Source organism: Meriones unguiculatus, chromosome 1 (genome assembly GCF_030254825.1).
Source record: "Meriones unguiculatus strain TT.TT164.6M chromosome 1, Bangor_MerUng_6.1, whole genome shotgun sequence".
NCBI classification, from domain to species: Eukaryota; Metazoa; Chordata; class Mammalia; order Rodentia; family Muridae; genus Meriones; species Meriones unguiculatus.
The window spans coordinates 127512811-127526330 of record NC_083349.1 but is presented as its reverse complement, the minus strand read 5'-3'; the positions used below and the strand labels follow the sequence as shown (position 1 = coordinate 127526330).

Genomic DNA, 13520 nt, shown 5'->3' with positions numbered 1-13520 from the left:
GTTTCATTCTACAGTTGTTTGGACCATTGCTTTTGGGTCTGTGGTAAGGAGCCACATTGTGGGAGAATTACATGGCTGAGGAGGCTGTTGACCTCACAAAGCAGCAGAGAAGGGGCTGGGATCCTAATACCTTCAATACCTAATACCTCCATTAGTCAAGCTCTCTTACACCAGTTCTACCTCCTAAAGGTCCCATTACCTGCCCATAGTGCTATGAGTGGGGCACCATGTCATTTATACTCAGGTTTTAAGGAGACAGCAGACTGAGCACCTTGTACTTATCTTCATAAGTTGCTATGACCCTTGACTTTGAGGAACAGTCATCTCCATTGTCTTACGTGTAACAGACCGACAATTGAATGAATTAAATCTTTTCTTAAATTAACCAGACAGTAAGTACTTGCCAAAGAATACTGAATGAAGTCATTGGGTCATTATAAAAAGGCCCATTATTTGCTAACAAATGCTGATTTCGTTCCAAAGAATTGTTACAACAATGCAAGCCAATTTGTATTAATTTTAGCTGCTACTAGTCAAAATTAATTGAACCAACCAAGAGCTGATCATGTTCTTGAGATCCTCTGAGGATTTGTGCATAATGAAAAATATACTTTAATTAAAAAGCTCAAAGCAAAAAGCATTCAGTCTAGGCAGAGCAGCTTCCAGAGGCTCTGCACGCTTGCTGGGGAGTGTAGTTTCAGGTATTTGACATACTGGTCATTATCACAGGTGACGAAGTTCTCCATGTCCTGTGCTCCCATTTCCAAAATCCCACCTCATTCCCTCTCCTGTGTTCACAGGTTGTTTACATTGGATGGACATCTTTTGAACAACTCAAAGGATTTGCAAGACAATTATTTTTATGTTGCTGCAGGACTGGAAACTTTCAAATCCGTTCCTTACTGGAAGTCTCCACGGGTCCCCAATGAGGTCCAGGAGTGAGTACAACTTGCATTTTTCCTTTAAATTAAAAAAAAATCTGTCCATCCATCCATCCATCCATCCATCCATCCATATCTATCTATCTATCTATCTATCTATCTATCTATCTATCTATCTATCTATCTATCTATCTATCTATCTATCTATCATCTCTCTCTCTCTACCTACCTGCCTACCTAGTCATTTATTTATTTATCTAGGGGGTGCATGCCATGTAATCAATGGGGTGATTAGAGGTTAATTTGTGAGGGTTGGTTCTCTCCTTTCATATTTTTTATCCACTGAGCCATCTCCCTAATCTCTGTGCCTTTCCATTTTGAGCGTTGCTGACATTTTCCTTTTTCCTAGGTCCTTTCCAAAATATGTTGAATTCAGATATTGGTTACTTTTCAGCAGTGAAACTTGCTGTGCTATCTATCAATCATCTTTCTGCATCTATCTGTCTTCTATCAACCTATAACAATAATCTATCGTCTATCAACCTATCATATATCAATAATCTGTCTATCTATCACTTATTCATCAACTCTTCAACTTTCTATACTTACACATTCTTTCTCGATGCTTATATTGCATATATAAATAAATAAATTTTAACATACATATATACATAAATAAATAATTTGAGCCTTTCATTTTTAAAATCAGTCATGAAGTGAATAATCCATGCTTTGGAAAACATCAAAACCATTAAAATGTCAGGCTCCCTCTGGCATCCTACAAAACCCCATTATCATGCCACTGTGGCATGTACTACCCTAGTAAGCCTCGGGCCATTCACTTCCAAAGATCTCCTGGCCTTTCCTCCCAAGCTGGGAGATGGCTGCTGTCATCAGCTTGGGTCTTCTGTGGAGATCAGGTCTCCTTTCTAGGCCAAGGTTGCTCCTGTAGTTTTGTAAAGACAAGGTGGGTCTAGGCTGAGCTTGAATGTATTAACTGCCTGCCTTTTGCCTTTCAGGCAGTTTGGGGGCAATGATAAATACCCAGAAACAAGGAAAAAAGTAAGTTTTAAGGGAAGAGTGACCACTGTTATCCATTCTGCTGTCTCCTGGCCTTCTGAGGGCCCTGGGTGGCCAATAGCTTTAAGGGCACAGTGAAGAGCTGGCCTGCCCTGAGAGAGGGAGGAGGAGGATAGTTTTCTTTGGAGCTCAGATCCCAGAACAGGGAGGCACGCAGAGATGCCTGCAGCACAGCACTGCAGTCTGTGCTCTGAGACCTCAGGCAGCAGCACACCATGCTCAGACTGCACACTGGGCGTGGGTCATCTTTTACATTTGAAAATTGTCTGTTAAAATGTGTTCATACTACAAAGACGTTCAGTGAGCATTTCTTCACAAACACAGTATAGAGTGTGGGGTGCACATACTGTCATGTTGAACGGGGTACATTGCAGTGTGTTGAAAGGCTGTTGAGATCTGGCTTTCTGTGCTTACAGCACCTCTCTGGCTTATTGAAGCAGCCTTTAAAACCACCAGGGACATTTTATTTAGTCTGTTGTGTGAGTTGAATATTTATACATTAGGCTGAATTTGCTTCTAAGTACTTGAATTAAGATGAAAAAAAAAAAAAGAAAAAAATGAGAAGGGATTATTTGTAGTATGAAGATAGTTAATGGGCAAGGTTGAAAGGGACATTAAGAACCTTCGGTTCTGTGATAACCACATACTTTGTTGTTATTGTCTATAGATAGTATAAAAATTATAAAAAAAAAATCCAGGTTCCCCTTAATTCCTTATGCTGTGACATGGTTGATTTTTGAACCTTGTTTTGTGCACAGAGTGTCTACTGGGCAGAATTGGGGTGCTCCTGTGCAGCAGCTTTTGGTAGCTTCAAAGCGTGTCCTCACAGGGCCTGAGGAGTCCCCTTTGTGCCGTCCCTGGTGCGGTGGGAAGCCAAATGAGCTCTCCAGCAGTGGCTGTGGGAAGGAGGCAGGAACACACCTTTGCCTCCTTCAGGAGCTGAGTGGAGGAGAGTGGTGAGGCCCAGCGAGGTTCTTTGGGCTCCCGAGTTTCTTGCTCTTGTCCACCTAAAGGACCAAGGACTGAATATGGCCTCTACTCCTGACACCTCTGTTCTTTTTTTTTTCTTTTTTTTAATTTTTTTTATTAGTTACATTTTATTAACTCTGTATCCCAGCCGTGTCCCGATCCCTCATTCCCTCCCAGTCCCTCCCTCCCTCCCTCATCTCCACCGTGCCCCTTTCCAAGTCCACTGATAGGGGGGACCTCCTCCCCATTCATCTGATCCTGTTTTATCAGGTATCTTCAGGACTGGCTGCAAAGCCCTCCTCTGTGGCCTAACAGGACTGCTCCTCCCTTCGGGGGTGGGGAGACCAAAGAGCCAGTCATTGAGTTCCTGTTAGAAATAGTCCCTGTTCCCCTCACTTTGGGAAACCAATTGGTTACTGAGCTACCACAGGCTACATCTGAGTGGAGGTTCTAGGTTATATCCATACATGGTCCTTGGTTGAATGTCAGTCTCAGAAAAGACCCTGTGCCCAGATATATTTGGTCCTTGTGGAGCTCCTATCCTTTCCCCATCAGACTAACTCCCCTTCTTTCTTATGATTCCCTGTACTCTGCCAAAGGTTTGGTCATGAGTCATTGCTTTGAAAACACTGCTAGTTAGAGTCTTTCAGATGCGCTCAGTAGACTCCTGTCATACGTTCAATGCACATCCCATCTGTCTTTCTAAATGAGGATTGATCATCTTACCCCATGTCTGCTCAATTGATTATCTTTTTTAGGTGTATAGATTTCATTATGTTTATCACATCTTATAGGTCTATATAAGTGAGTATATCCCATGTTTGTCTTTCTCCTTCTGGGATATTTCACTCAGAATGATCTTTTCTAGATCCCACCATTTGCCTGCAAATTTCATGATTTCTTTCTTTTTGATTGCTGAGTAGTATTCCATTGTATAAAAATACCACAATTTCTGTACCCATTCCACCATTGATGGACATCTGGGTTGTTTCCAGGTTCTGGCTATTACAAATAGAGCTGCTATAAACATGGTTGAGCAAGTGTCCTTTTTGTGTACTTGAACAAACTTTGGGTATATACCTAGCAGTGGTATAGCTGGGTCTGGAGGAAGCACTATTCCTATTTGTCTTAGAAAGCACCAGATAGCTTTCCAGAGTGACACCTCTGTTCTTAATCTGCATATTAGGTCGAATCCAAAGGAAAAGAATCTCTTAAAAGTGACAGTGAGCCACCCAAAAGCCAGGATTCTGTTTATTATGCCAAAGAGAAAAAGAAGACATCCATGACACCTTTAATTCAAAGTGGCGCAGGTAATGGGGTGTTTCATCGCTTGTAGGCTATAAAAGTGCTCTCTCTGTATGTGTGCATGTGTGATATGTATGGTGTGTGTAGTGTGTATATCGTGTACATGTGCATGTGCATACATATGTTTGGTGTGTGTGGTGTATGTATGGGGTATGTATATGTGTAACATGTATATGTATGTCATGTAACGTGTATGAATAGTGTGTATATGTGTGGTATGTATGTGTATGTATAGTGTACATACTTGTATTGTGTGTATATGTATGTGTTCATGATCTATGCGTGCGTACATGTTTGATATGTGTGATGTATGTGTTTATATGTACATGTGTATGTATGTGTACATATAGGCATATATACACGTATATATGCGGTGTATGGTATATTGTGTGTATATGTATGAGGTGTGTGGGGTATGTATACATATAATGCCTGTATGTATGAGGTGCAGTGTATACATATATATATGTAGTATGTGTGTATATGTATGGTGTGTGAGGTGTATGTGTATTATAGTGTATGTGGTGTAGGTGGTCCATGTGTGTGTGCAGTGTGTCTTTATGGTGTGTGCTTCAGACAAAACTTATTCTGCAATGTTTTTCTGAGGACTACCTGATCACCAAGCGTTTAGCCCATGGAACAACGGTAGGCTGTTGACAAGAGCAGTAACCTTCCAAAGCTGAGGGTAATGGAGTTCAAGCAGGAAGCCTTAACAATGTCCTATTTAAAATAAGTTCCTTATTTACATGCACACGAGGACTGTGGATATTCTTGCGAGGGAACCTTCGCCACAGATGCCATCTAGCTTGCTCCTGTGTGGCATTAGAAGAGGGATCCTGACCTGACCATAGAACGAAATAATGAAAATAGCTCTCGCCACGCCTGCTCTCGTTCTTACTGCTGTACTGTCCCCTCCACCACGCTCTTTTGGGTGCTTAGGTCTAGTGAGGCCCTTCTTGAGGTGTTACTCCATTCCCAGTCTGACAGACTCATGGAGGGACTTCTTAGAAGCCAGTTCTAGTGCAGACAAGAAGCAGGTGGGAGATGTCCCTCCCACTTTGCTTTATAGACAGGATGCAGGTGGGAGACGCCCTTTCTGCACTGCGCTGCAGACTGGAATCAGGTGCGAGATCTGGCAATTTGGGAAGCCTTTGGACATGGAGATGATTAAGGTTTCAGGGGTCTAGGATCTTTGTGGAGGTGGAGACTAGACGGACACTACAAAAACTGGGACCTACTGAGCTGAGGTCTCTACAGAAGCAAAGATAGAGAGTTGGACAGAGAGAAGAAAAAGAAGAGAAAGAGCAGATAATGCAGGGGGAAGGTGGAGTTGGGAACCCCATCTGGGCTTCTGCCTGATGGTAAAGGAAGCTTAGAGGCTGCTGAATTAGAACTTTGATTTGGGTCATAAAATTTAAATTGGGGATCAGTTTCTCTACTGGCTTGAAAGCATTGTCTCTTCCTTTCCCTCAGAAGGTGACGTATATAAAGCACAGACTCCTGCTAAAGAGATCGAAGAAGCACTGGAAGTCAGGGAGGACCCAGAGGTGAAGGTGGAAATGCCAGTTGATCAGGTGAGTAGTAAGGGCTGCTACCATCTTGGCTCAGCTGTGTCAGCCTTAACTAAACCTATCCCCAGCTTTAACCTCATCCCCAAGTTCTCCCTGGCCTCTAGAAGGGTCTCTGCAGGACCAGTTAGCTTCTTGCTTATCCTTAGGGTCCCATGCCAGGCATTTTCCTGTCTCTTCTTCCCTCCTCAAGCACTTCTGTTGAAGGGGCCATTTGGACAACTGTCACCTGTGTGGCAACAGTGTGTCACAGTTTGATTACCGTCTCTGCCCCTGTGTAAATTGTGAATGCCACAGAGTATGGGAACAGTCTGCTTTGCTCAGGATTGACACCCCACTGCCTAGTAGGGCTCCTGCCATGCATACAACCGTTCAGCTCCATTTGTGGGATAATGGAATGCACAATGAAAACAGTGTGGTAGAATCTCCATATGCTTACTATGAGGTGGTGGCCAGGCAGAGCACAGCATCAGGCCATGGTAAGTAAAGATGATCAGGAGCAGCATTGTCTATTGAGATCCCCTCTGGGAAGGGATGGGGGTGCTGCAGTGACCCCAGCTTTCTAGTGGTCAGGTAACAATGTGACTGCTGGCTTTGCAGCAGTGACGGGGTGTGGCATGGGGACCTAAGGGAAAGCTGTTCAGTTGACCATCATCTTCCCTTACCTGAGTGACATGGGGAACTGAAGGAACCACCCTGGGATCAGGGGTTGTTGTCCAGGTGGAGTGTTGGAGAGAGCGGGTGTGGCAAGCATGTTTCCTGCAGAGCACACAGGTTAAGTTACTTGACTCAGTGGCCCCCACACCATGACCCAATGAGCATTTCTTTAGTGTTTATGAAGACAGCTGAAATGGAGACGAGAAACCCTGTGTGATGCGCTCAGCAGACACGAGGTGATGTCAGGCAGAGCAACACTCACACCACGTAGGCAGACTTATCTCCCTCCATCGTGTGCTCTGATATGATCTTAAAAAGACTTGAGATTTGGATAGTTAAAAGGCATGGGCTCCTATGGACTTCTCTCACCCACTAGAGAGCAGAATAATACTATATGAACTGTGTGTGTGTGGACGCACTCACACATAAGAAAAGGTGCTCACAGTGGCTAGAGGTATTGGATCTCCCTGGAACTGGAGTTATAGACATTTGTGAGCCACCTACCTAGGGCTCTGGTATCCACCGTGGGTCCTCTGCAAGACCATCTGGGTTCATGATGGCACCAGCTTCTCTAATTCCTGCTGCATTCTCCTCGCCTCCCTTCCCCTTTCCCTCTCCCTTCCCCTCCTCCCCTTCTTCCCTTTCTCTCCCCTCCCCTCCCCTCTTCTCTTCTCTCCTTCCCTCCCCTCCAAGCTGTGCATTTTCATATGTTCTGCTCTTCTACCATAGTGCTGAGGGAAGTGAGCAGAACCATGCCACAGCTGGCTGTTCTGGTTTGAAATCACCAAATGACTTGGTCCATTACTTTTTAATTCAGCCACACTCATCCACACGCAGCCAGATTATGTGGCAGAGAAGTAGTGTGAAAGGCCTTGTAGTCCCATTGCTATTGTCCATAGGGTCTTTGTTCCACTTGAAACCTCATCAGCAAGGCTTCCATTGTCTGAGTTCTCCTGGTGTTCTGGTTTTCCAAACTCCTACCAGAATGTCCCATTCCACTCTGTGTATGGCATTCTACAGCTTCCCTAAACCTGTAGCTTCAGATCTTCCTTGCCCCCCCCCCCCGCCCAAATCAGTTGCAGAGGCCTATGAATTATGAACTACATGGTCAGGTTTATTGCAGCAATAGCCTGACTCTTTGTATTAGTTACCTTCTGTACGCCTCCATAAAATCCAGCTGTAGGCATTTTCTTTTTTGGGGTGGGGTTGGGGGTGCAGTGACAAAATAGGCAACAAAAACAATTTAATCAAATGGTCTTGGTTGGGAAGCATGGTGATGGATCGGGAGGAGGCTGTCATGTATTATCTGCAGCCAGGAGATGAGAGCTTTGGCACTCAGGTTTAAACACCGACGTTGAAATTTTGTCTCATTTAAAGGTGTTGTTGTAGGTTGGTTTTCTGTTGCTGTGATGAAACAGCACGACCACAGTAGTTTGGAGCAGCAAGGATTTATTTGGTTCACACTTCTACATTGTAGTCCATTACTGAAGAAAGTCAGGACAGGAGCTCAGACAGGGCAGGAACCTGGATGCAGGAGCTGATGCAGAGGCCATGGAGGGGTGCTGCTTACTGACTTGCTCCTCGTGGTGCTCAGCCTGCTTTCTTATTGCACCCAAGACCCCCAGCCCAGGGGTGGCACCACCCACCAGGGACTTGTGCCCTCCCACATCCATCACTAATTAAGAAAATGCCTCACAGCTGGGTGCGGAAGCCTTCCATCCCAGCACTCAAGGAGGCAGAGGCAGGTGTATCTCTGTGTGTTCAAGGCCAGCCTGGTCTACAAAGAGAGTCCAGGACAGCCAAGGCTACACAGAGAAACCCCTAAAAAAAGAAAATGCCCTATAGTGGGTTTTACGGAGGCATTTTCTCAGTTGAGGTTCTTTCCTTTCAGATAAGTCTAGCTTGTGTCAAGTTGACATAAAGCTAACACAGACCTCAAGTAATGAGTAATGGCATCTTCCATGGATACAATTATATTTGTTTGTGTAAATATGTTTAAGGGTAGACAGGTTTCTACAGGTGCAGGCTCTGGCTAGCCCAGGACATGGCCCTTTGCTTCCTTCTTTGCAGAAATGGTTCTGAATTTAATTTGCAGATAGTTTGATTTCAAAAGACAGGAATTTGTGTCCTAGGTGGTAAGTCTTCCAGGTGAGGTTTGGGAAGTGTGGAGTGATGGAAACTGTGAGGGACCGGACCTGATTTCCTGGTCTATGTCCTTGAGCCAAGGCCATTTGTAATGAGCAAAGGCATGTTAGTTCCTTTTTCTGGAGGCTGGGAAGCCTAGCATAGAGGCGTTAGAGACTTCTTGCTGAGTCCTCATACGGTGGAAGTTGAGGGTGAGAGAGGAAGGTGCAGTGGCTTTAAGGAAACAGCAGCTTGTGCTGGGGCTCCTGACTCCTCCCACCACTGTTATGGGAGGTGGTGAGTGCTCAAGCCATAGAGCCAACATTGCTGGCGTTCCAAGAGCCACAGCAAAAGGCAAGTCCTTGCTGAGACACCAGCACAGCACATCCTGACTGCACCTCCTAGGCTTATGACTGCCTAAGAAAAGTTGAGGTGATGGGTCTCGTCAGGAGAAGGTGAGAGCAGGCTCCGGTTCTCTGCTGATTGCCTAATTAGAAGACGTGTAATGGAGTAAAGGAGCCTTAGGGCCTTGGGTCTCTAGGTATATGTAGAGTGGCTCAGAGGAAGGCCCTTCGGGTATTAATAGATTGAAAAACACAGTTAGCTTCCGCATCCAGGCCATGCTGTCTGTGAAGGATGGAAAGCCCGCAGAGCAGGTGAAGCCTCAGTGAGACAGAAACATTTAGAGCTGCAGGTTCAGCTCCTCAGGCACAATGAATATCCGTGTTCTCCTGTCACCTGTCCTGCCTTCCTCAGCACACTGACTTTGGTCTCAGGCTTGCTGTCTCAGGGGGCTGCCTCAGTTCTGGGTCGTGTACTGAGGCAAAATTGCTGTTGAAGAGGACCGAGGCTGCCTTATTCAGTAGAGAGATGTTTCCTGAGGGACCCTCAAAAGACCTTTCTTGTGTCTGTGTCTAGTCCTCCTCATAGCCTGGCAGAGGCACCTGAGCCCTGATGGTCAGTCAGGGTTCACTTCTGTGGTCTAGCTGCCCTGAAGTTTGTGACCGACCCTTGAAAAATAATGGCCATTTAGTTTGTAATCAGAGAGCAAGGTAAAAGATGGCTCTGAGATAGGCAGCTGTCTTGTCAGTTCATGAGTGTTTAGCTGCGCTCATGCACCCTTCTCAACAGCAGGGAAGAGGTCTGTCCGCCTGTTCTCCAGGCTCTAAACAGGGGCACTGACCCCTGAGAGCCTCTCAGGAACCTGGCGCTTTAGGTGCTTTACGGTAATAAGGTGCCTTGCTCTCCACATTGACTTCTCCTGCCCTTGGGATCCCACCTGTCTGAAATGACAAACCCCTCCTGTTACAGACGAGCACGGGCGGTGCTTTGGCCTCACTCCAGGGGCAACATCTGCCTATCCGGCAGGTGCTGAGCTGGCTTTTCCAGGGAGTGGCTTCTTCTATCTCCCTTTCCTCCCCACCGTCACTTCATCTGGCTTCTGCCGATGGTTGCTGATGCTGTTCATGAACTCACTGGAGTGCTCAGTATGCTTACCAGCTCTCCACATGGTGACCTTCACCTTCACCCAGTACCACTGTTTCCTCCTAGAATACTCCCCACTTCCAGCAAGTAGCTTGTTGAACCAGCACCCAACTTTCCTTCTGTCTCTGGTCACTTCTTTCTAGGGTTCCTTGAAGGGTCTATGTTGAGGCTTCTTTTCTCATTTTGTGTCTACGTTGGCCCCTGCATGGTATGAAAAATCTGAATCCCACAGCCTTGGATTCATGTACTCCTCTCTCACAGATAACTGCTGGCCTTGTGTCTGCTGCCAGCTGTTCTAAGACACCAAAGCCCAGCAGGGTGAGATATGTGGATGTCCTGCTTGTTTCAGGGTATGTGGGATGCCCCAATTCAGCCAGAGCTAAGAGGTGTTCCCGAGACTCATCTTCCAATCATTCCATACCCAGATAGAGCCCGTGTTTCCTGCCGTCCAGAGCCTACCTACTGTCTCCATCATTTCACTCATCTGGCAGCATCTCATGGCCAGGATCTTTACCTCTCTCCTGCTCTCTCCTCTGACCTCCCTGCATCCTGAGAGTGTAGTGCTTCACCTGCAGCAGGCTTTACAGGGCTGTCTTGGCTGCTGGCATGTACTTTCCATGCACTCCCAGCTCCTCTTTTGCTTATTAGCATCCCTCATCCTTCATGGAGGCAGCCTTTCACTGGCCTCCTCTCTGTGCTAAACACTGTTTTGTTCCCTCTGCCGTTTGCCATACTCCTCACAGTTGTAGCCCTGTATTCAAGTGCTGACAGTTTAATGAGTGTTAATTTCTCCAGAGGACTCTAGCTTCTTGAGGACGCATTTGCGCTCAAGATCTCTGGCATCTCTAACAGAGTGGGATTCAAAGCAGCAGGTGTTCTCTGTGTTTATTGGATAAACGAGTGGCTGTCACATCAGCTACCCTTTGAAGTGTTTTGAAAAATTTGTCTTTGAGTAGTTTTCACAGCCCTTGCACATAGTGTTGGGATTAATTTTCTACGAGACTGTAGGAATGTAGCATTCATGCCACCATGGTCTAATGGTGAGCCAATGAGATCAGGGCATTGGAGGCAAGCCTTCATGTCTGCACAACCATGCAGCTGTACTCTAGCATGGTCTGGGACAGCTGGCAGCAGCTGCTGGGCCCTCAGGGCTCTTTGCTGAGGGTACACCTTTGCTTGTTGTCAGTTCTTTACCATTTTATCTTAGGGATGCTGTGTGTTCTGCTTTCCCCTGGCAATGGGGGTGGCTCTAGGCTGAAGCCTTGACTCAGTGTCTAATTTGCCATTCCTCCTTTGGGAACAGGACAGCAGAGAGGATCTTCCCCGGTTAGGTGTCCTGCGTGATGCTGATGAATGAGCAGGGTTGTGGCTAGCCCTCTGAGGACATGGGGTACACACATGTGGCTTGCTGCAGTCCAGGTGGCCTGTCTCAGTAGATGCAGGACTAAATGCAAGTGGCCCAGTGACAGACCTGCTCAACTGAGAGTGGGGAGAGGATTCAGGACACTGATACAGTTGGCTCACTGCCTCTTTCTGACACATCCCTGAGGCTTGGAAAGGACAAGAAAGCCACATGAGAGTACACTGCTCTGAGGGGCTGAGAGCAACCAGGTTGCAGAGGGTGTGTACAGAACGGGACAAAGTCCTTTGTCTGAGGTCCCCTGGGGTACACTAAGAATTAAGAAGGCTAACTGGAGGCACCTGGCATGGCCATGGCATTTTAAATTAAAGAATCAATTAGTTGTAAAAATTTATTGATGTATTTGTTTATGTGCGAGGGTGTGTGCTCGCCATAGCACAAGTGCAGAGGTCAGGACAACCTTGGGTGTCAGTCATTATCCTTCACACTGTTTACATAACATCCGTTCTGTACCACAGGTGAGTTGACTTAGGGGAGTCTCCTGCCTCTGTTTCCTATCTCACACATCAGTGTCTAGCAGTTTTTACATGGGTTATGGGGATCTAAACTCAGGCCTTCAGACTTAGGCAGCAAGTGCTTTTTACCGCTGGGCCACTCCCTGAATCCTTACTCATTTATTTTTGAGACAGGGACTTGCTCTATAGTCTAGGCTGGCCTTGAACTTTCTCTGTAGCCCAGACTATCCTCAAACTCATGATTTTCCTGCCTCACCCTCTTAAGTTCTGGAGTTACAAGCGTGTTACCACCGTGCCCAGCTCCTAGCATTCCTGTTTACATGAAAAGAATTTATAGAGACTTTCTCTAAAGATTTCTCCATTTCCTTGGTGGAACTACTGGTAAAAACGGAGCAGGCAATCCTGTATTTGGAAAAGCTGCATTTTCCTCCTTCCAGTTCTGTCTGTGGAACTGGCCTGGGATGGCACAGTAGTTCACATACTCTGTTTTTTTCAGAGGAGTTTAGCACTGACTGTGGCTCAGCCCCACCATGTATTTTCTCCTCAGGTACCAGCTGAAATGGTCAAAGAAATTGATGGGATAGGTGAAAGCAACTCTGGCATCCTGGTGAGTGAATTTTTTTTTTTTTTTTTACTTTTAATGGTAGGGGTCCAAATCAACTTCTTGTGATAGTCTGGACAGAGCGTATGGTTGATGGTAAATGATCAAGGATCACAGGCTGGTCCCAGGTCTGTTGAATGATTATTAATATTTAATACTGATTTATATTTTAGTAAAGCAGTGGTTATTCCTTAGCCAGCTGTATACCCAAATCACCACACAGTGAGACTAGGATTTATTTAATTAGCCTAGCGCACAGTGCTGCGCAAGAATTACTCCATTTTAAACCTCCAAGCCAGCATAGCTTCCTCCTATTCAGATTTCCCACACTATACTTGCTTTTTAGTCAGATCCTAGGTCCAGTTAATTTCTCCTGATGTCTCCTGGTTCTCTCCTCATGGATCTCCCCTGCACTCTTCTCCTCAGGGCAAGAATTGTCCAACCTATTCTCTCCATTGCTCAGCCTTGGCTGGTTGATTTTATGGACAATACAGAGAACAAATGGTAGCACGTTTACACAAACTTGAGACAGGAGATGCTTAGAATAAACACCACAACGCAATGTCCAGATGGAAACCAGCTAGTGTGGTAGAGAAATCAGCATTTGAATGAACAAGAGTAAACTACATACAGTCCACAAGAACATTATGTCAACACAGATGAATGCGTATCAGAGTGGAGTGGAAGAACCGTATATTTCAGGAAGTCACATGAGCGATTCTAATCACCTCTGTACCTGTCTTAGTTTTTCTTCACTGCAGTTCCCATCACAACTATGTAAGCATTCCTCCAACAGGTTTTGGGGTACAGGAAGGTTGGGTGCGGGGCATACAGTAGCCCCTGTGAGGGTAGCTTCCTGTAATGATATAGCCATCCACACGTAGTGGTGGGTGCTGTGTCCTCAGCCCCTGGCTGGGACGTCAGGCTGTTTGTGGCTGCCCAAGGATGGCAGCTCAGGTTTGTGCAGCTCACAGG

The 13520-nt window shown here is 45.9% G+C and overlaps 1 protein-coding gene across 1 annotated transcript in view; it reads left to right on the top strand.

The window, feature by feature from the left end:
* The window catches only part of Dcdc2c (doublecortin domain containing 2C), a 118066-nt gene that overhangs the window by 30470 nt on the left and 74076 nt on the right, over nt 1-13520 (top strand). The window contains exons 5-9 of the mRNA XM_021661923.1: nt 801-938; nt 1901-1943; nt 4117-4240; nt 5709-5809; nt 12492-12551. Of these exons, the coding sequence (XP_021517598.1) occupies nt 801-938; nt 1901-1943; nt 4117-4240; nt 5709-5809; nt 12492-12551 (466 nt within the window). The remainder of the gene's footprint in view (nt 1-800; nt 939-1900; nt 1944-4116; nt 4241-5708; nt 5810-12491; nt 12552-13520) is intronic.